Here is a 22,625-nt window from a genome sequence, read left to right on the forward strand (position 1 = left end):
TGTTTATTTGTTCTACAGCAGGACAGTGTCACTGGTGTTTCCCAACACAAAGGACTAAACTAGGCTGGAGCTTTGTCATCTGGCCTCAGTAACCTACTCTCAACTGATGGTAATCTCTCAACAAATAAAAAGCTTCCTGTTCATTCTACAAAGGCTTTGCACCAACGAATTTCTGTCTTAAAATATGTTAAACCCTGATCCTGATCTATTTAGCTGTATACAAAGTGACACAGAAATAATATTCATGTTGTAGCTGGGAGTTAGACGAGAGGTTTGATACCACATTTGTGTCTGGACTGTAAATATGTAGCTGGAGACAGCAGCTTTTTAGCTTAGCACAAAGACTGGAAATGGGGGAAGATGCTTATGTGGCTGTGTCAACGGTGACAAATTTGCCTCTAGACACCTCTAAAGTAAACTAGTTAAAACATAATATCTTATTTGTTTGATCTGTATAAAATCCAAAGTGTGACAAGAACTCCAGAAAGTTATGTCAGGACCAATAGTTTATCACATAGTTCCCCCATAAGGATTTATTTTAATTTTTTTAATTTTCCCCCAGGTTTTCGTAGGCGTTAAACAAATAAGATACAATGTGTTCATCAGTGAGCTTTAGGGGTGCAGGCGTTCATGTTTAGTTACTTTTGGACAGAGCCAGGCTAGCAGTCTTTATGCTAAGCTAAGCATTCAGTTCTAGCTTCTTATTCTCTGTACAGACACAAGAGTGGTATCAATCCACTTATGCAACTCTCAGCAAAAAATGAAACAGTGTAGTGTGTTACAATGCTGAAATCATGTTTGGCTCTTGCAGCAAATGTCCAGGGTGAAATTTGTTGCCCAACATGCTAATTTACTGGATTTCTCTTTAATGAGGTGTTGTTAATGCTGTCACAAAACCTGACAGATGGGTTGCGGTGAAAAAGCCTGGTGACATCAAATGAGTTCAAATGAGCCTGGGGGCCAGTGTTGGCATGCCGAGGGCTAAGATGCACCTCCCTCACATTTGAAATGGACCAATGCTGGAGCAGAAGGGGTTCACACCATCAGCACACTGGGGGATGGGAAGGACATCCAAGCAGTCCTTCCATTTCCAAGAACTGCAGTTGTTGGCGGGGGAAGGAGAAGAAAAAAAAACTTTCCTCATTCACATTTTTCTCCTCCCCTCCCCTAACTTCTGACGCATGTATGTAGTAAACTGCTGCAAAGGAAGCAGGCTCTGGGTTGATTATTTGCACATTTTAAGCCATTTTTGAATCTGCAATAAAAGCAATGTAGACAAATGAGTGTTGTACCAAATATAATATATAGTACAAGTATTGTTAATCCACTGTTGGTTTAACAATATACAATAATGACAAAGAGAATTAAAAATAATACATTTTTTGCACAGCATACATTTTCTCCCCTCCATTATCTGCAATAGGAGTTTAACTGAAGAGCGGTTGTAAGAAAAGACACGCCTGAGACAAGGCAAGGCATGTCTAGTCCTTTCTGCTCTTCTTTTCTCTAATTCCGTCTGGGGCCATCCCTGCTAAAAAAGTATGTAGTCAAGGTACTTTTGGATAATGGCTTAGGCGTTTTATGCACACAGTCAGCGACATACGTAATCTTTTTTAATATGCTCTGAAGAGCAGCTAAACACGTGGCACAGACCACCCAGGAGTGAGGCGGGCTCGTCTGTTCATCAGTGTCAGTCTTTGCCACTTGTGCAGAATCTCCAGTCTGTCTGTTGAGCTGAAATGCCATATTCCTCAACACTTGAAGTTGAGTTAATGAAAGCCATTATAACACCTTGACATGAGCAGAGGACTGTGCCAGTCATGCCTCTGTTGTCCATCCAGGACAAAAGGCCCCGGGTGAGGACTAGGTTGCCCTTCTCAGTGCCGGCCTCTCCCTCTCCCTCCTCCTCCTCTTCCCCTGCCGCCGCCCCAGCCTCTCCCACGGCCGCTGCTCAGGTGTCCGGCCGAGCGCCTCAGCTTCTTCCTCTCCTCGTGGTGTTCCCGTTCTGCTTGCTGCTGCTTCCTCTGCTGCTCCGACTGCAAAAGAGGAAGAAGAGGCAGAAGAGAACTTTACTAAAATAGTTAGGATTTTCTTTGGCTAGGAAGAGACTAAAATGCCCAGAGAGAGTTTTAGTCAAATGACACTTGACTAAAAGAAAAAAAACGGATAAGGTTGATTAAATGTAATAAAAACGAGCAAAACGAGCACATTTGAAAAAAAAGCTGACAAAGTGAATGCCTATTTTTATTTCTAATTTTTATTTTATACATTTTATTTACTTTATTCCACTGCAAATCTATATTTGTAAAGCTCTAAGCTGCCCCCAGTAGCAAATAGCCGCTTTTCCCACCAAAATCAGGGTGTATATGGCGGTTTTCTAAATGTGTGAAAACCCGTTAAAAATATGTGATAGAATAGATAATCGTGCTTTCCCATTGCCAGTAGACCAGAGCCTTGTACAGCTCTGCAGTAGACAAGTATGCCTTTTTGTTCTTTTTTTCTGGTATGTCACATTTGATGTCACAGACGCACTGGAAAACACAGTTAGTAATCAGTAGAAAGCAGCATGGAGGCAAGTGGAAAATGTTACAGTGGTTATTTCTTTTTTGATATCTGTTACTTATTCAGTTTCTCATTCAAACTCATCTGCATTCAAATAAACAGTCAATTAACGATACTTTCTTTTCCCATAGTTTCAATACTTAATTAACAGTATTGCTTAAAATGGTTTAAGTAGATAAATAATGCTACAAAAAGGCTTCAAATAGAACCTGTGATCGGCTGATGTGGCTGTCAGGGATGAGCCCCAGAAATCCTGATCGGAGCGCCCTATCTGAAAACAATGTTTTTTGAAAGACTGTATGCATCTCCAGACCCTAGCTGGTTTACAATAGACACAGTAGACGGATGCTTTAAACGAAAGAATAAGATACAGGAGAGATGGGGGATGGTGTGACACATGGACAGTTTACCTTTTTGAGAGTGAAGGTTAGCTGCTTGCTGCCCACTGCACTGTCGCTCATGTTGCTGGTTCCAGAGTGCTCCTCTAACTTCAGACGATCCTCCAAAGATGTCCTGTAAGAATACACACATTCCTCAGACACAATATACCAAAGAGTACACAGTGCAGTGCAGTCAGAGAGTAGTGTTAGTGTTTTGGCACAGAACTCCAGCAATGAGGTTTTATTTTTATAACTAACATTTGTATTTATTAATTTAAGCTTGTAAATCTATTGATTTAGAAAGAGCATGCACCACAAAGAGGTCAGGTTATTCTCTGTCATAAACAGCTGCAACCCCTACAGCATTCTGAATAATAGTCTGTGTCCCACACAATAAGCCAGAACAGTTCCATTTAATACATTTCCAAAAAAACATACTTCTGTAGTTTCTGCTTGCGGGCCATGTCGTTAAAACTTCTGAACTCTTCTCCAGCTTTGATCTGATAATATTGAGGCTGATTTGTCTTCTTGCTCTCAGCCATGTTTGAGGTTTTCCCCGCTCCGTTCTGTTCCCTCTCCAGCAGGACAGTGTTGCGGTCTTCTTCCTTCCTCTCCTGCCTCTGGCGCTCTCGGCCTTCCTGCCGAAGCAACCTCCGCTGCTCCCTCACCTCCTCCACCCAGCTCTTGTCGTCATCATCCGAGCTCTCCTCGGAGCTGGCTCGGCCCTCGGGCTCCTCGTCTTCTTCATCCGCCTGGATGGAGATGTTACAAAGCCTAAGTTATTGATGTGATATTCTTTCTTGGCACTGAGGACAGGCCATATGCCTCATCCTACAGAACATACAGTATGTGCATATGCAGCTCGCTTGCAGAGATCCTTGAATCAAAGAGAAACCGATGACCCTGTCTGGAAGGATTCTGGAGTGCTGCAAGCTAACATCACACTTGATAAAAGTATCTATTCAGTTATGCTTCTCCCTTCAGGCACAAACCGATTAGGATCCTTTAAAAACTTGTTTCCCTTCTCATGTGGGAGCAGCTCAAAACTTAGCATTTCAAGTCAGATGTCCTTCACTCACACACTTGCATTTATAAATGCTTAGAGACTGTGAAATTGTAGTTGTCATACCTGTACAGCAAATGTAGGTAACTGAAAGTTAAGTTCAGCATTACCTGTTGGGAAGCGGCAGCCTGCTGAGCTAGTAGGCGCAGCTTCTTCTTCCTCTTCTGTCCGACCTTGGAAACAATTGGATTGAGGAGGCGGAACTCTTCGCTCTGTTCGTCCACCTGGTAGTCAGGGTTTTCGAACATCACCTTGAAGCGGTCGTCTCCCAGGACGCTGGGGAGAGCCTGCAGGATTGAAAAGTTGAGATGGTGGTAACAGTGTTGAATGGTTTTCTCTTGCCTACAGATGGTGTGGTGGGAAAGACTTCCAGCTCAAAAGGCATGGAAAGAAACTTAATTTCAAATTCAAAGTTTCAACTGAGTGCAATTTTATAAAATAAAAAGTTCTCAATCTTACAGAGGTACAAGAAAGAACAGAATACAAAGAACAAACAAGAGACTTATGACAGATACTGAGTTTTTATGGCATGCTGATGTGATAAAGTATCTTTAGAGGTAATAAATTCAGAAACCCAAGGAGCACAAACGGAGACATAACCACACTGATTTTATGATCCATGTTCTCCTACCTTGCCCTTCTTTTTCCTAGAAGCCAGCTCTGCTTCATCATCACCCTCCTCCATCAGTTTGAGAGCCAGCTCTTTGTTGACCTTGGGCAACTTCTGTCTCAACCAGAACACATTGCACATTTGATTACACACAGGAAACAGATAAGGATGCAGTCAGCTCTATTTGCCAAGCAATAAACACACTTTCAAAGACATCATCAAAGAATAACTAAGCTTGTTTTAAACCTTTAAGATGAGTTTAACAGGATGTGAAGAAACTTTGCATACAGGTGTTAAACAGCTTTACAGGCAGGGACCAGTGCAAACCAGGTTGAAAGGTACATCTTACTCCATGAATTTCTTAGTGGCCTGCATGTATGTCAGTGTCAGGAATCTATGCTAACCATGTGAGAAAATGTGACAAGTGTAGAAGGAAAAGTCAAAAGATTGTTATAATGACGACTGTGAGGATTGTGACTGGGTGAAGCTGTAACCATAAGTGGAAAGATGAGACAGTGTGCAGGAAGCTCTCACCTTGACCTGCACCCTCTGGACCCTAGACTCCTCAATCTTCTGACGGATCTTATCCTTGCGATACTCCTCGTATGCAAAAGGATTTGCCATGCTTTTGACCTGTTGCCAAACCACACAGCAAAACAGTCAAATCTGAACACATTAATCGCAGTCACTTTCAGTTTCTGTTTGTTTTATCACGATCAGTCTGGGTTTAACCACTCAGGTAATTATTTAAGATATGTAATCACAAAGGTGATGTGGCAGTGAGACAGCTTACCTTGTGATAAAGCCTGATGTCCATGAAGAAGCCGTGCATGTAGGCTCTGAGGAGCGATGATCCCACCAGGTGAGACAAACCTGACACAAATAAGGAAAACACACAGTAATCAGAACCATCTGGAACTGGCTAAATAGATTAATAAAAATAGACGAATAATTTAAGACATTTATCAAAAAAAAATATATATAGAATTTATTAGGAATTCTTAGCATAAACGTCTAGAGACTTTTAGCTGTACTAGCACTGTGTCTATATGGATGTATATTTTTCTGTGTACATGCACTAGTGCTTCTAACGTTTAAAAATAAAAAATAAATACTAAATAAAATTTTAAAATAAATTTAACAACGCAGGGTGTATTTGTCCGTGTTTCTCCACACTACCCAAACATTTTAAGCAGAAAACCTAATGCGGAAACTTAATATAAAATACACAAACATTCCTTTGGTGACTTCTTTTCATCTATGTGATATGAATATTTATTCATATTTATTAATTAAAAATAAATATGTCAGACTGAATACTGACTTGAAGTTAATTATCAACATCTCATGAACTACAGACTTTAGTGCTGTTTGTGAGCATGAATAAGACTAAATGAAACATGAAGTCATTTAAGAAAATGTGATTTAAAGTAGTAAGTTACTGAAAAAGATGCCATAATTTTCTATTAAAGTATTTATGCAAATTAAATGATCTGCACATTAATAATGAAAATGTGTGTGCTACATGAGATCAATTTAGTATAATTTTTAACCATAATTTTCACTAATATTGGCAAGTCAGCATGAAGCTACTGAACAAACATTTGTTTTGTGTTATTTAAACAGTAATACCTGGATGATCCCTGAGCCAGCCCCCTGCAGTTAAACTTGAGGGCTGGGAGCTGAGCTAACTGTCCTCCTACTGCCAATGTCAGGTGTAACTCTAGCTAACTGACTGTCTATTGAATATGACATTTGTGGAGTGAAATGTCTTGACAACATAAAATTTGGGACAGACACTCATGAGGATCAGGACTCAAGGGATCCTGCTACTTTTCATCTGGCACCATCATCAGATAAACTTTTGTTTCATGACATAATACCTGGTCAACAACGTTAATCTAATCTGCCACAGCTGTACTATACCAGCTACATACTATATGAGCTTGTTAGCATTGCCACTGTGAGCATGTTAGCATGTATGCATGTAAGTCGTTAGTAGTTATTCCTCAGCAGCAGTTCGTTGAGTTTGAGTTGCAGGGTGAAGAACTGACCAGTTGACCAGTTTGTAGTCGGATTGATCAGAGCTGCTTAGATCAGATCGATGGATTAGAAGAGCAGTTGCTCCAAACTTTCTGTTGCTGCAGTTACCCAGGTTAGACCCAGCGCTAAACTGTGGAATGCATGTTTTTTTTGTTGTTGTTTGAAGGAGTTGCCTCAGAATACAATTATTTAACAGAAAAAAATAATCTCCACCCTCAGATTACTCAGTACCACGTAGGAATGGAGCAGCAGCACACACAGGTTGTGCTCATTGTTAGAAGACGTGTTCCTAACCTGAAGCAAGTTTGAGTGTGTAGATAGAGGGCCACAGAGAATGATGAGTAAGAGCTCTTCCCAGGAACTTCTGTCAGTGTGCTTTGCCCAATCTGCCTCGGTAGTTACATAACAGGGCCACATTACACAGCTCCTGTAAATCAACACTGCGGTTCCCCTCCCTGTCTCCTCCTCTCCTTTTATTCCACAGCAGCCAACCACCTTTCTGCTTCTTGTCATTTGATCTCTTTACTGCTGAGCCTGCATTCCAGTGTTCAATCAACCCCTCCAGTATCCACTCCCCCGACCCTCCTTCCTCTCACCCCCAGACACACTACTTTTCTTACCTAAAACCTCTCAATCGTTCTCTAGGCCTCTGGTTAGGTAGTCTAGCCACCCGTGCAAACCCCAAAGGCGGCACAGTGGCTCAGAATGATTCATAGTTTTGGGTTTAACTTTCAGGGTCAGGATTAAATTCCCTCTTTGTACGGGGATCTCTTTTACCATCTGTGCTTTCCAACTGAAAGAGTAAATGAACCTACTGGGGTTGCTTGGTTTGGGGAAATATTTTCAGTGTAATTGGTAGTATAACTTTGATATTCCTTTCCATGTGTAGTGAGTAGTGTTTCCCCCCAGAAAAAGATACTATGTGTGTGGGTAGCTGACACAGGTTTGGAGGGGGTTCATCTAAGGTAGGTTGGAAAAATGATAGACAATAGTTGTTGCGTTTGTAAATGCAATCTGATGCTCTAAACTAAAATGAGAGCACTGTTGTTTAAAAAAATACAGCGTACTATTTCTATGTGAATTAACGATTTGTTAAAACTTACTTTCACTGCAACTGGTGCTCTGCTGCTCCGTCTGTGCCCAGTGCCCAGAGGGAGAGAGAAAGATATACACCTTTTCCACCAAAACAGGCCCATTGCAACTAGACTGGAGCCGTGTACAGGTCTCTTAAGTGGACGAATATGCCTTTCTGTTTTTTTTGGGGTTTTTTTTTTTTTTTTTGGTGTGTCACGTTCGATTTTACGGAAAGGTCAGAAAACAGGTTAGTAGACAGTGGAAAGCAGCATGGAGGTCAATAAACATGTTATGGTGGTTACTTCTTTTTATACATCTCTTACTTATTTAGTCTGTCTTTTAAATTTGGTGCAGACTCATTTGGATTGATGTTTCAGCACTGCTTGGGTGGAAAGGGATGGTATTAGAAAAATCAATATGTGGGAGCAATGTTGATACTACAGTGGGCCGCCACAAATAAATGAATGTGTGGGAATCCCTGGTGAGGTTTGTGAGAAGAAAATTAAGGCAGCGAGGTCTCACCCAGATTTTCCAGGTCCTTCCGGGTGACGAACTTGTAGTCATCGTACACCGTGCTCTCAGGGCTCTCCTCCAGCTCCTCTGTCAAGTTGTCAAGGAAAGAGCACCAACGAGGTGCAGGACCCAGGGCCTAAACATACACACAGACACATCCCTGGTTCAGATTTAGACTGTTGAGTAAGTACGAAACCTGTCATGCATTTGTTGAAACAAAAATAGACTGTCTGAGCTCACGTTTCCATTCCAGTTAGAAATGACTGAGCTGCTGATACCGCAAAAGCATTGACACAACAGAATGTTGTTGCACAGTTGCATGCTTCTGTGAACCAGTCAAGTTGCAGTTACACTTTACATCCATGTCTGTCCAGAGTCACACGTAGCCATGAGAGTATGTAATGCTTCAAACAGGCTATGGATGTTGCTGCAAAGAAGGTACTATTCTAACACAAGGAGCTTCACACACATCTTCAACCTGGCAGCACAGAAGATCTACTTTATCAGTGCAGTTTTAAGGTGGATGCCCAAGATTAGTGTCACCAATTAGGTACACAACCAAATTTCTCCCCTTCTGTGAGTTATGGTGTTAAATAATAGCCAGAAAATGATATCACAGTGATGATGACCTTTGACCCTTTGGATAGAGTTAGGTCAAAATCAGGATTTGTGAGGTCACAGCGACCTTGACCTTTGACCTCTAACCATCAAAATCTATTTGGTTAATCCTTGAGTCCAAGTAGACGTTTATGTGAAATTTGAAGAGATTCCCTCATGGCGTTCTTGAGATATTGTGTTCATCACGAGCACTAGATGCATGTACATATGGACGTGCGCCAGAAATCCCGAAAACATGATGCCTCCTGCCATAACTATTGCCTGTGTTATAGTTGTTTCTTTGCTGATAAAATTTAGATGGGTGTGACATTGATTTCAGTGTTAGATCTGCCCGGCATGTTTAATTTCATCTAATTTATTTCCTCCAATGGAACCTTATTTTGTCAGTACAATTTAAAAGATGTTTATTTAATTTGTTGTTTAAAGGATATTGCAATGGTAACAGGTCATGTCAGTTATGCATTCCTAGTTTTGTCATCGTCTCTCCTCTCCATACTGGCTGTAAAGCGATACCTGTGAGAAGGGACTCTGCCGTCTCAGTGATGGGGACAAAATCCACAACCCCTGTTCTGTGCAAAAATGCATTCTAAAGTTCAGCTATTACGCTGCTTCAGTAGACTGAGTTAGCTTAAATGATAAGTTATCTTCATCACTGCAGTTGTTTATTGATTGAGACTGAGAGTTTTGTCCTGGCAGCAAACCTGCATGTGACTGCTGGTTTCCCTCCTTTGTGTCTTACCAAGGAAACACTCTTCAGGGGGAAAACAGCTGAACTTAAGGAGTCATCACTGACAGCAGAGTTCTTCTGAAAGGGTGGTTTGAACAAATGATTGTGTCATGATCATTTGATTACAGCGACCCATAACTCAATGTTCACATGACTGTTTTAACTGTTTTATAATGACTGACTTGAAAAAGTTTGATCGTTTTCTCTGAAGGGTCACAAGCACTGCCTTAGAGGGTGTTGATTCATGAACAAAGTGCATTCTCTGGAAATTAAGATTTAGTTGAAATGTCTCAAAATGGAAGAAAAAAACGTTTATTTTCACTACAACCACATGTTCCTGGCCTACATCCATACTGTGTCAAGTCATACTCATTGGTATTTACTTTTACGTCACTATCTAGTTCAAATCATTGTTGTCTTTGCCCCATTTGTGTGTATAGAAGACACTGACCAAAACACTGAGCTATGTAATGGTTAAGGGTTAGTTAAAAGGATCGAACCTCAAAGATCCACTCATGCTATGACATGAGTTAGATTCAATGGAAGGAATTCTGATGGACTAAACTTCTGTGGAATCTATTGGGTTCGCACAGATGATGATGTCACACACTGAGGCCAAAGTTGACAGAATCTAGCGCCTAGTCGTTCTTTACTTTCATCACTCAGAGCTGATAAAGCTTCAAGCTGTCCTACAGAGTCAGTCAGAGGTGTGTGGGTTCAGAGCAGTTTTCAACAAAGAATCATTGCAGAGGCATAAATGGCAGGTTGTTGCTCACAAGTCTGAACGCACTTCCTGAGACCATAAACAATCATAAAGTGTTTATTATGACAGTAGGTACTTAAAAAAACACTGTGGCTAACAGGGAGCCAGCACACAAAACTGTCAATTCCTGATGTTGTAAAGAACCGATAAAGGATTTAGAAATATATATCCTGTTACTGCTTACATCTTTATGTACTGATTATCAGTTCAAACATAACTATAACCACACTACTTACAGAGAAGTGACAGAACATGGTACGCTTCACTCTAAGACAACAATTTCACTGATCCTCTCATTAGACAACCAGAATGCTTTCCATTAGTATCATTGAAATTTCCATTGTTGCTTAATCTTTCAATTATTACCTCCACCAAGGAGGTTATGTTTTCGCCAGTGTTTTTCTGTTTGTCTGCAAAATAACTCGGAAAGTTCTGAATGGATTTTGATGAAATTTTCAGGAAAGGTTGATAATGGGACAAGGAACAGATGATAAAATTTTGGTGGTGATCGGTTGAAGCAAAGTGGATAAAATAAAAATGGCAGGAAATCTGAGCTGCTTGGCGGAGGTCTGCGCTCTCTGAGTGCTCTAGTTTTCTCAATGTACTGCTTCATTTTGTGGTCAATTAAATGTAGCAAAGCTGTAGGAAATGCTCGGCATAATTTCCACAAGACCACCAGACCAGCACAAGACCATCACAGAAATTCCAACTTAAATGATTCATCTAAACAATAGTCGTTTCAGCTGCAGATCCAACACATATTCCATCAGCTAAGTAATGTATTCATCTTGGGACGTATCGGCTTCTGCATCTGGTCAATACTACTCGGACTACAAACAGAAACCAGAATGCTTCCAATACCAAAATGCTTTTATATGTTTATAGAGATAAGCAATCACCTAACCCTTCTTTCCAATGCTGGAATGCATCCAAGTACTTTTACTCGAGTACTGTACTGATGTACAATTTACAGGTGCTTGTACTTTAGTCCACCTGATCCTCGATTTGTAAATGTTTTTCACTGTTTCATCACTACATCAAATCCAACTCTAGCCAGTGTCTCACTATCACTGTCCTCATTCATATTTTAAGAAGCTACAAATTATATTCAGCCACAAAAGAAAAGCTGGAAATCAGAACAGAAGAACAAAGAGTTGTTGCATAGAGATGATACACCGTCTCATCTAGTTGCACTGGTGTGAACTAGCTGGTTTCTAGAACGTTGCAGAACTTGCTTGCAAGTAGTTGCCTGTTTCACCTCATCTGGTTGCAAATCTTTGGTTTGAACTGGGCTTTAGGTAATGAAAACCCAATAATTTGTATTTTAGGTGATTATAAACTAATGAAAACACAGTTATAAATATCATATTTCATTTCTGCCAATAGATGCCCCTAAATCCTTTTACACTTGACCTTTAAAATCAGCCCCACCTTTGCCAGCTGCAAGATTAAATTAATGTATGCATTAAATTAATCACAAATTATAATACAGCTATAAAATATATAATTCTGAAATTGGCCATTTTTGTACTTAAAAGGACCGCCCACAACATAGAGGTGGCTGAGCCAGCGGCTGGGAGCTAACGGTGCTAACAACGGCAACAGTGCTGACAGAACAGCCACTCCCCCCCAGTGTTAACTGAGAGGGCGGACGGTGGGTGCTACGCTTCACCAACGACAACATCCTAATATCAGTGGTAACCGCTGTATGAGAGCTGTACAGAGCGGCGGTGATGAGCTGGGACTCACATGCATGCACAGCTCAGGTTAGCGTGACTTCATTCACTGCTCAGAATGGCATTACTCCACTATATCTTTATACAGCAAATAGTTGTTTTCTGCTTGTTAATACTCTAAATGTTGTACACACAACCTTAAAATATATATGCTAATTCTTTTGTGCTTTTACTTAAAATTTTGTACGCAGTACTTTTACTTGTAATATAGAGTATTTTTACTTCTTCCACCACTGCTTCTCTCTAGTGCAGGACAGAGGAGTCCAAGTTCAGCACGTCCATGTCCATCATGTCTGGAATTAACCCATTTACACTAAGCAAAGTCTTGTTTACTGTACACACACACACACACACACACACCTTCCCCAGAATAACAACAGTCAGATCACATCGGAGTCACAGGACAGACTGTTGACAACAAACTTTCAGCAGCTTTACTTATTACACAGCAGCTCTGTGAGAACCACATGAATGAGACAGAAAATTAACTGCCCACCCACTCGATCGCTTGCTTTCTCCTACACACATCCTAACACCTAAAACACTGAACGCTGGTAGTACAAACAGCTGTCCTGTACCATCAAACATCCTTTATTGCACCATAAAGTATTTGTCTCAGGTGTTTGTTTGTCAGGTCAGCACCTGATGAGCAGGATGTGAATGTGATCCGCCTGCTGCAGGTTGTAAAGTCACCAGTAAGAATGTAAATGCATCTGCACTCACCGGGATGTAGAATGTGTTCATCTTGGGATCTTCGTTGGCAGTGAAGAGCATACCTGGCAGTGAGACACAGGATGCAGACAAAACAATGTGAGGACGGATGCAGGGCAGATATTAATAGAGCCCATCTGTGGTGGAGGAACTGAATTTACTTCCAGTCATGTATATTTTAAGATCCTGCTTCGCTTGAAAAAATTAAACTGGTATACAAAACAGTGAAAAGGGCTGACACAGATTTTACTTTGCATATCCTAAAAGCAGAATTAGAAAACTGCTAAATTTTAGACAGTATAAGGAAGTAGGGAAACAAGAATTTGAATTTCTTTAACTCACTGTTCTATGACAGCTTAAAGGATGAACCTCATTCACAAAAACTTGAGAAAAAAATCCTTACATTAAAAAAATCTAATTACGTCGGGACTAAATGATTATTTCTATGATGACTTGATTGTGAAAGTTCACCTTTAGTTTTGTTCCTTGTGAAAACTGATTGGCATGCAATGACAGACAAGATAGAACTGTAAAGTCAAACAGTTTGTGAGCTCCACTGTAAAATGGCGCCACCCAGAGGTGAAAGATGGCTGCACAGATGCTAGAAGTTGTGACCTACCACCAATTTCATTTCTCCTGACCTCTATATTAGTGACTGTTTGTTGTAACACACTTCAAGGTCACTATTTATGTTAGTCTGTATAGTTTATTTCATGCTTCATTTGTACATGGTACATATTCATTATGTATTTACCCTTACTAAGAATTGATATGGTTTGGATTTTTTGAAGTGGGGGTGTATGGGGTACTTATCCATAATCAGTGTATTACACACAGTAGATGTCAGTCGGCACGGCTCCGCTTTACAGAAGCAGGCTGGAGTCCAACACGGAAGCTAAGTGATGTCCTGCTGTGGATGGGTCAGCACTCAGCAACAAAACATATTTTACCCTCCTTAAGTCCCACCTAAAAAAATCAGTATCAGTTTAAGTATTTGCTATATTGAGAGTATTTTCATGGCTTTAGCTTTCCACCAGAAAGCCCAATTTGACGGGGAAGCTGTTAACGGCTTTAGCTCCCCATCTATTCGCTCCGCAAAGCCACCAGACTCCATTGAGAAAAACAGTAATTTTAGTTTTCTGAAAACAGGAGCTGCTGGTCTACCTCTGCTTCAGTCAGGTAGTTTGTTTGTGTTATAGTGTGACTTTGGTGAATCTGAACTAATCCTTGTTTACGTGAAAGTCACACAATAACACAAACAACCTAACTTATCGAGGCAGCGGTAGACCAGCAGCTCCTGTGTCCAGCAATGTTAAATCACTGGTTTTCTCAATGGAGTCTTGCTTTGAAAATAGTGATGTAACAGCTTGATTTTACTGTTTGGAATCACTGCCTGACATTAAGGTAAAGCAGTGAAAACACTCTTAATATAGCGTACATGATTTTTTTAAGTGGGACTATTTACGTGTAATGCTGACCCCTCCACAGTAGTTCATTGCTTAGCTTCCGTGTTGGACTCCTGCCAGCTTCTCCAAACTGGGGCGTGCCAACTGACCTCTACTGTATGTAATATAAGGTCTATGAATCAGTACCCCATACAACACCACTTCAAAAAATCTGAAATATCCCTTTAAAAGGGGCGAGGCACCATTAGTTGTATTTTTTGCCCCCTCCATTTTAGCTTTATGTATCCATAGAAAAATAGCAAAGACAACAAAATTATTGGCAGCAATATGTGTGACTATCACTTAGCTGCTGTTCCAGAACAGTGAACAGCACTGTTTATTGTGTGTGGGGGGTGCTTGCGCATAAAAACATTGACAGGCAGAACATTTAGCTTAGCTGGGTAAAAATCATTGAGCTACTTTGAAGTCTCTATTTTCAAATACATGTTTTTTAAAATCTGCCATTTGATGAAAATTGTTGCGCACACAAACGTTGCACAGAGTCTGATGGGTTTTATTCCTCTATTTGTTGCTAACATTTGCAATACGAGACAAAATGGAAAGACGTGTTCCTTTGCTTCTCTTCACTGGTGGTGCCTCCCTGACTTCTGCCACTCTCTGGCCGTGTTTTACATTTCGCACCATGGCTACCTGAGGGGGCTGAGCTGTCCATCCTCTGTGTCTCCACACTGTCGCTCTCTGTCTTTCTGTGTGCGGTCCTCATTCTCTATTACATCCTCCACCTCATCATCATCATCATCATCATCATCATCATCCACCTGAATACTATCGGACCTGTTTAAAGTAAGCTTTCGGAGTTACAAAATGATACCGTGTGCCCTGTTTTTCTCTCTTGGTGCAGATGTGTCTCGCAAGTTACACCAGATTTTCTTCACTTCTTCTTGGTCAAACAACTCAAAAGGCTTTATCGGATGCAAAAAAACGCAGGAAATCAATCCTGTTCCTGGAACTTTAATGTGTGTGAATGTGAGCTTGTATTCATTATTGAATGTGAAACAATTGCGGCCCAAAAATACAAATTCAGGTGTGCAGAAGCCTTTGGCCTGCTTGTTTTTCGTGGCTGTAAATGTGATGAACTTTTGGCCATAGTTCAACTTTCCCACCGCTGTAGCAACTCACAGACAAAAGGGAAACGACAGGGAAGTGATGGACAGTCAGAAAAAGAGAGAGCTGAGCGCCACTAACGGCTGTTTCTAGCACCTGAGCACCTAGCACCTCCTCCTGTGGACTGAGAATTGTTCATAAGTTCAAGAAATATTTAGTATTCTGCGAGAAATAAATGTATTCTTTGATTTTTAAACAGTAGCCTTATGTTGTTGTGATTAAGCCTAGTTATAATGATTTATTGGGAGAAACCAAGCAATTCTCAGCACCCCTATTTAGCCCGGATGGAATGATCATTAGTTCCACAACCATATTTTCCTGCCACTGTGACGATCTGACTGTGAGACTGCAGGCTCCTTCAATCAACTCATTGAGTAGTGGGCTTTTCTAGGTCACCTCTAGTATCAAGCATTCTAGTTTTTTAAAGTTACTTTTCTTTGATCTCCTCTTCTACTTCTGCTGTTGTGACACTTGTGTTTCACTGCATGGGACCAATAAAGTTTATCCTCTGTCATGATCTTGTCGGAGAAGTTATTCTCACCTGATTTAGGGTAGATGCAAACATCATTGACGTTGGCCTGAGGCTGTATGGAGGTGAAGACCTTGCCCTGTGGCGAACAGATGGAGCAGATAAGAGAAAAATGGCATCAGAAAGAGTCTCGAGAGATCTGGAGAGTCCAGACCTGGTACTGGTGTTAGAATGCTTCCACACTTGTGGCTGTTACTGAATCTTACAGTGTCTTTGTTCCAGATTTTTATAATCTTAGAGTCGGCGGACACAACCAGGTCCAGTTGATCGTGGAAGTTTAGGGACTTGATCGGCAGGTTGTAGAAGTGGTCTTTAACCAGCAGCGGCTGGCTGGAGCGCAGGTCATAGAGCAGCACCTTCAAGACAAAGCAAAGGGTGGATGACACCACTGCAATTTAGAAATCTATTTGGAGTCTCCATTAAATAAAAAACTCATTTTCCCAGTTTTAATACTGTGTACATGTAAACTGATAATTTAACTCTTGTTATATGCCAAATACATGCATGAACAAATGAGTATCAAGAGTATTTTTACATGAAAGTCCCCGTCTTTTCTCTTTCTGTAAAACCAGGTAAAACCATTTCAAATGTGATGATTCATTGTGCACTTGGGGGTGTTTGCAAAAGGTCATTTAATCAAATGAGACTCTGGGCTTCCAAAGGCTTAAATAAAACTAAAAAAATCTGAGTGTGTTCAAGACCGTTGTAATATTCCCCTCAGCAACTGTTTCGTTGACATCAAAACCGACCACTACATTAAACCAAAAGAAGCGTCATCACAAAGGCTGCTACTGAACTTTGCGTCAAAACTGAGCTTGTTTGGAGGCCGAATGACATCAGCCACCTCTTTGTGACTCAACTAATCTCAGAAGGAAGAGGCAGAATTTCATGCCATGTGGGCAGCTGGTAGTTTATAAACAGACAGGAAGTGGAGAATGAAGCAGTATAGAGTATTCAGCCACACCAACAGGACTGATGTCCAGCTGCTGCAGACGGCCACCATTAAAAAACTGCATGTCACACTTGTTGGAAACATCAGCCTAAAACAAAGCATAATGTTTAATGGCTCACCTGTCCTGTGCTGGTGCCCACTGCCATGGAGAGGGAGCCGTTAAACTTCAGCGCACTAACTGAGGGCAAACTTTGAACTCTGTCAACAGAAACAAAAAAAAAAACAACATAAGTGAGACACAAAGACAAAACTATAAAACAATGCTTAACACTGCTCATGGCTCCAGACAGGAGAAAACTGTGAATCCAATGAAAGCTTCTATTTCTTATGTGTGCCATAATGATGCACAGCTTGTAGCTAGGTTTCGTGCTGAGATACTGGCAATGGAGAAAAGTGTCATGTGGCTACATATGCATCGTCAGGCTGACATCGGCTGAAATCTTTGACCTCTCAGTGTGGCAGCTCGGTACTTACTCCGTTCCTTCGGCGAGGCTGCTCAGGGCGCAGTCCAGCATGCCCACTCTGTTCCGTACACGAGGGTCCCAGCATTCGACCTTTCCCTGGTAACCAAAAGGAAGAGAAGTCAAACAGTCAGACACATGCAGGGCAGCAGAAGATTTGAGGAAGCTTCCACTTTCTGACTCTGGAGAGATTTTTTAAACTTACTGGGACTTTTTACAACCAATTAAAAGCTGCAATAAGCAACTTCTTATGTCGGCTAATTCTTATGTAAGTGAGAGGTAATCATTCGAAACACTTGAACTTTAACACCCTGAAATCATGTAACACACTTATTTTTATCAGCCCAGCTGGTGTGTGATGTCTATACCAAACAACAATATCAAATATTAAGGAATCTAAAAACGAATAAAGCCAGTTTCAGAACCACCTTAACCTTTTTCCCACTAAAATAAGTTCATAGCGGTATATGTGGGATTTTTAAGTGTACCAAACCTGCTAAAATAAACAATAGACTCCTTTTCCATTGTCAGCAGAAGAGTATGCCTTTAACACAGCGATAAACAAATTAGTAAACTGTAGAAAGCAGCATGGAGGTCAGTGAAAATCTGTTACTTATTCGGCTAGTAATTTTAAACTTGATGCTGATTAAATTTGGAATGATGTTCAAGTGTCCAAGCGTTGCTTAGACGGAGACAGACGGAATTTGTGACTATGTGACCGTGTGTGACTGTTGTGTTTTACTTTAAGCACATGTAGCATAAAGAATCGTGATGAAGAATGCTCCAAAGATAAGTCTTCTGACTGATTTTCACCAACGACATTTCAGTTTTTAAATAGTGATTTTTATCTCCATAGCCATATCTAGGATTTAGTACAGTGTATGTGGAGCTGCAGTATCGGGTTCACAACCTTCAACCTATCTGACCCAACTGCGAGCAGTGCTACCCTCTTTTTGTTGCGCCAAATAACTAACTAAAACCGAACCTATCAGAAAATTGAACACATGATCAAACATCAGTGTACCAAGAACGACCTAAAATGAGAGAAACCATCTTTGGGAAAATGTGACATGTACTTTAATCCTTAGCCAGCCACCAAGGCATCAAGATGTTTTGGCTTTTAGGGAGCTGGCATGACGTCCATCTTTATGCACAGTGATTACAATGAACTATTCACAGCCACACACGGTCAGCGTTTCCCTTGTGTCTGCTAATATCTGTGCCTCATTTCACACACAGCCTGCTATGGTATTTACCTCAGAGGTTCCTGTGGCAAACAAATGATGAACGGGGTTGATGTCACACACATTGTTCTCCCTGAAAGGTCAAGAAAAACAAGCACCATGAACATCAGCTGAGAGCAGTGATGGCAAAGAGCTTACTTATTGTTATTAGATGAACAGTTAGGGTAAACACTTTGTAATACTTACACAGCATCAGTCTGAAGCGAGTTGAGGAAGCGCCCCTGTTCCAGGTTCAGTCTGAACACCTCGGAACTGAAAATGAAAACAAAAACATAAACAGTGCCACGCAACCAGCTTATTCCTCCGACATGCACAGGATAAATCTACAAACAAGCAAGAATGTCAGAGTGCCTCAACAACCTTTCATTCAATTATACTCTCACCTTGTCCCCACAAAATAGAGGTCACAGGACGGATAGTGGTACGAAAAGTCCCGTCCAAACTTTGGAATGCGTGTCTTGTAGTAGTGTCCATGCTGCGAGTGGAACTCTACGTAGCGGTCACAGTGCAAGAACACCAACTGTACAGACAAACGGAAAAACACAGAGAATATTTTAAATCAAGTGTAAATCAAAGACGCTGGAAAAACACTACAGTTTGAGACCAGTGGAAATTCAACTGCATTAGCATTTCGAGAGTATTATGTATTATAAAACCATCACCAGCTGTGCTACTTATTAGAGGTGGGAATCACCAGAGGATCCACGATACTTGAGTCACGATACAATATTACTGGGATTTTAAATATGTTGTGATATGCAGAGTGTTGCAATAAAATATATTGCGATATATAACCTTTTTTAAACTGTGAAACATGTCCCAAAAGGAAAACTTTGTAAACATCTGTTTAATCTGATAAGATAAAGTTTTCAGTCTGTTCAATTCACTTCAGCCATTTTTTTGGCAACAGCACAATGTATCTAGTGGACTGAAAAAGCAATTGATTATATTATTCTTGTGGGCTACCTGAAGTTTTATTTGTCACATTAATAGTTTATATGATAAAAAAAATGGATACACTGTGTGCTGATACGATATTGCCACACAAATATATCGTGATACTATGCTGTATCGTTTTTTTTTCTCCAAACTATTTCTGAATTTATTATAGATTACATGTTTTTCCAAATTACTCTTACGTGCTGTGATAATGTGTGACTGTCACCTCTAAAGAGAACTTTAACCACCTCGAAATCCTCTATATTATATTTAAAAGATATGTTTGGAATCACCTGTAATATTGATGTTCTTCTTCTTTCCTTCAATAATGAATATTTTAACAGGGATAAAAGCAGTATAATTCAGACACCAAATGTATTTACATTGAATTGAATGACTAAAACTTCTATCTAATTAATGTCCTCATAGTGTTGATGGGGAAAATACAGCTGGAGCTAACTATTTCTATTGTGACGTTTGAAGAAGAGCTTTGTTACAGCAACACCTGTTAATTCCAGCTTGTGATAGGCATTACTGTGCACTCAACACTGAAACAGGAACCTGTTCCTATTTCATCTGCACACATTCTGATGCCTTAAGCTTCCAGTTTCTTTCACCAATGGCTGGTGGTTTCTTCTGCTCTTATTGAACTGCTGCTCAGAGGGATCTTTGTCTCTCTCTGCCCTTTCAGTTGTCAGTCTGTTTGAACCTTGGTACAGTGTTTTGTTCTCTGTGTACATGACTTTTTATTCAAGCCCTCCATACAAAATAACATCTATTTGTAAAGAGGACTTTCTACAACCTAAAAGCATGAAAGACCATTCAAAAATATAGAGTGGTCCTTTCATCAGTCTGACTGAACCCAATCATGCTTTTGTGGCAGGTTATGCAGTTAATCAATATGAGGGTGTCTGCTGAAAAAGAAACTGTCTTCAATGGCTATACTGAGTGTTTTTTTTTTATTGTATAAGGTTTTAAGTCATTAAAAAACATTATTCTAATCACAGAAATGTCTCTTTAGAAACTGCTCTTCAAGGATCCTGGATAACTTTGATGTCTAGTTCTTATTGTTTTACAGGTGATGACCAAAGTGCCCTTACCTGTTTCTGATAATCTCACACTGAGCTGCAGTTGGTAACCTTTATAAAAATTAATTTGTGTCATATTTGCTGAAACTGTCACTACATCCTGACCATTTTGTGAAAAAAAATTTTGTTCCTCTACCTCCTCCTAGGTCTCCTCATGGTATCTACAATAATCCACTGCACGCGTAAATGAAAACAACTAATCAGAGATGAGGAATCACTAAGCTGTCAGTCATGCTCCTGAACTGCAGGCAAACTATCACTCACCAAATTAGGCAGCACTGATCAAATATGAATTAAGCTTCTGTTACGGCATTGCCTATTTCCCGCCTGATGTGTTTTAAGAAACATGCTTTGCATAATGTTTAGCTGTAAAATGAAAATGTTTGTGACCTAGCTGACATTTTGAAAACAATCAAGCCAAACTTTGCAATCACCCACCAGCTGAAGCAAACTTTCTCAATATATTTTCTAAAAAAGTTACCAACTTTAGCTTAACCAAAACTGTCATTAACCATGTGCATGTATAACAGCACAGATCATACATAAACACTAACAATTCCAACAGCGTCTGTAAACTGTTGCAGCAAGGGGTCCCCAAATGTCTTACCTTAGAGTAGTCATCAGACAGGATGTCGAAAGCCACAACTTTGAGAAAAACAGAAAAGAAATTCATCAGTTTAGTGCATAACATGGATGACATATAACAAGTGACTGCGTCTACCAACTTACTATCTGAATCCAGACAGCGCTCAAACTTCAGTGACAACTGGTAGGTGTCATAGCAACGGATCCTGGGTTTGTATGTGCCTGAAAATAATGGAAAACATACACATAAAAATCTAGTTACTATCTGAACAGGCCTGTTCTGACACCTGATGTCACTCTCACTTTTAAGGAGTGTTTGCTGAAACACTGTCATCCGTTTGTCTTACCCGCTGCCAGGACGAACTGACCATCCCTGGATACTTTGATGGACGTGCACACTGTGGGCATCTCAAAGTCCTGGATGAGCTCAATCCTGCGCTGGATGTCTGGGAGGAAAAATAAGATAACTCAGAATTAGGGCATACATCTTAAAGACATTAACCAGTCTGTGAAGCTGAAATTATGGAGGTCAACTCACCGACATCTTTCTTTTGTAACTGTCTCTTTTTCCGATCTGACAGCCACTGTATTAAAGAGGGAGAGCTGATTAGGGTTTGGCATTATTACAGCAATACTTTCAAATATTATGTCTATGTTTCATATTACTAACTTCTGATCTCTATGTTTTTTATCTTAGTTTAGGTCAATTATTATTAACAGTGCAACACTGGCTACAATGAGTGGCGCATATTGAGGTATGGAGGTTAAACCGAGGAGTCTTTAAAGCTAGGTTTGTTCCTTTACCTATATTAAACATTATGTTGAGGTGCTGTGTTGTTTAATAGAGATTAATACTGACATTTTCTTAATATACACTGTCAGGACTGCTGCTGTCAAGGCTAGCTGTGTAAGCTAGCTCTTGCTTCAAGGTAAGTACTGACTTTCTAAATAATGTTATTAGACATAGCTAAGCGTTAGCAGCGAGCTAAGTTACGCTTCTTACCTCCGGAAGAGATTTCCCGTGACTTAAATTATAAATCTTCACATCATTCACGCTGGATATCTGCATTGTGGAAAGTGAAGACTCTGGTCACACATAACACTGTTACTACACACCGGTGAACTGCACCGACTCCACGTTGTTGCTCCGGATCAAAAACAGGAAGTGACGGTGAGTTTGCCGAAATAGGTCCGAGTAGAAACCGTAGTGAGTGAACACAGTTCCCCTCCTCACCGGAGTTATCGTGAGGTTTAAGTAATTAAAGAAACAATATCATTGATGGAATAGACAGAACTCTACAAGAGGTTAATATTTATTTTACATGCTTCGTTAAATAGCATACTTTTATCCGTACGTAGATAGACAATAAAGTTAGGGACTGTTCTCTGCTTACCAGAGGAGGGGTGATGTGGTGTGAATTGTTTTATATTTCATTTTATTTTGTTTTATTTTATCG

At 40.3% G+C, this 22,625-nt stretch overlaps 1 protein-coding gene across 1 annotated transcript; it reads right to left on the bottom strand.

Moving 5' to 3' along the window:
- Window positions 1-1,284: 1,284 nt before the first annotated feature.
- Window positions 1,285-22,338, bottom strand: nol10 (nucleolar protein 10). Its single transcript, XM_049596906.1, has 21 exons — window positions 22,172-22,338; window positions 21,707-21,752; window positions 21,516-21,614; window positions 21,313-21,390; window positions 21,191-21,228; window positions 18,940-19,076; window positions 18,743-18,808; window positions 18,569-18,629; window positions 17,326-17,411; window positions 16,971-17,049; window positions 16,106-16,255; window positions 15,912-15,978; window positions 12,813-12,865; window positions 8,255-8,381; window positions 5,409-5,488; window positions 5,150-5,248; window positions 4,637-4,729; window positions 4,116-4,292; window positions 3,381-3,694; window positions 2,973-3,075; window positions 1,285-2,036 (listed from the first exon to the last, which is right to left on the bottom strand). Exons 1-21 carry the CDS (start codon window positions 22,235-22,237, stop codon window positions 1,878-1,880), a joined length of 2,178 nt encoding a protein of 725 aa, XP_049452863.1. The 5' UTR covers window positions 22,238-22,338; the 3' UTR covers window positions 1,285-1,877.
- Between the last annotated feature and the right edge of the window lie 287 nt (window positions 22,339-22,625).

Source organism: Epinephelus fuscoguttatus, linkage group LG14, assembly GCF_011397635.1.
Source record: "Epinephelus fuscoguttatus linkage group LG14, E.fuscoguttatus.final_Chr_v1".
NCBI classification, from domain to species: domain Eukaryota; kingdom Metazoa; phylum Chordata; class Actinopteri; order Perciformes; family Serranidae; genus Epinephelus; species Epinephelus fuscoguttatus.

Bases quoted from the DNA above. Each gene is read 5' to 3' on its own strand.
- nol10 (XM_049596906.1), bottom strand. From the start codon at position 22,237: ATGCAGATATCCAGCGTGAATGATGTGAAGATTTATAATTTAAGTCAC. The intron at 21,229-21,312 runs GTAAGTTGGTAG...TTTTTCTCAAAG, and splicing joins GCGCTGTCTGGATTCAGATA to TTGTGGCTTTCGACATCCTG. The intron at 16,256-16,970 runs GTGAGCCATTAA...TTTGTCTTGAAG, and splicing joins TGGGCACCAGCACAGGACAG to GTGCTGCTCTATGACCTGCG.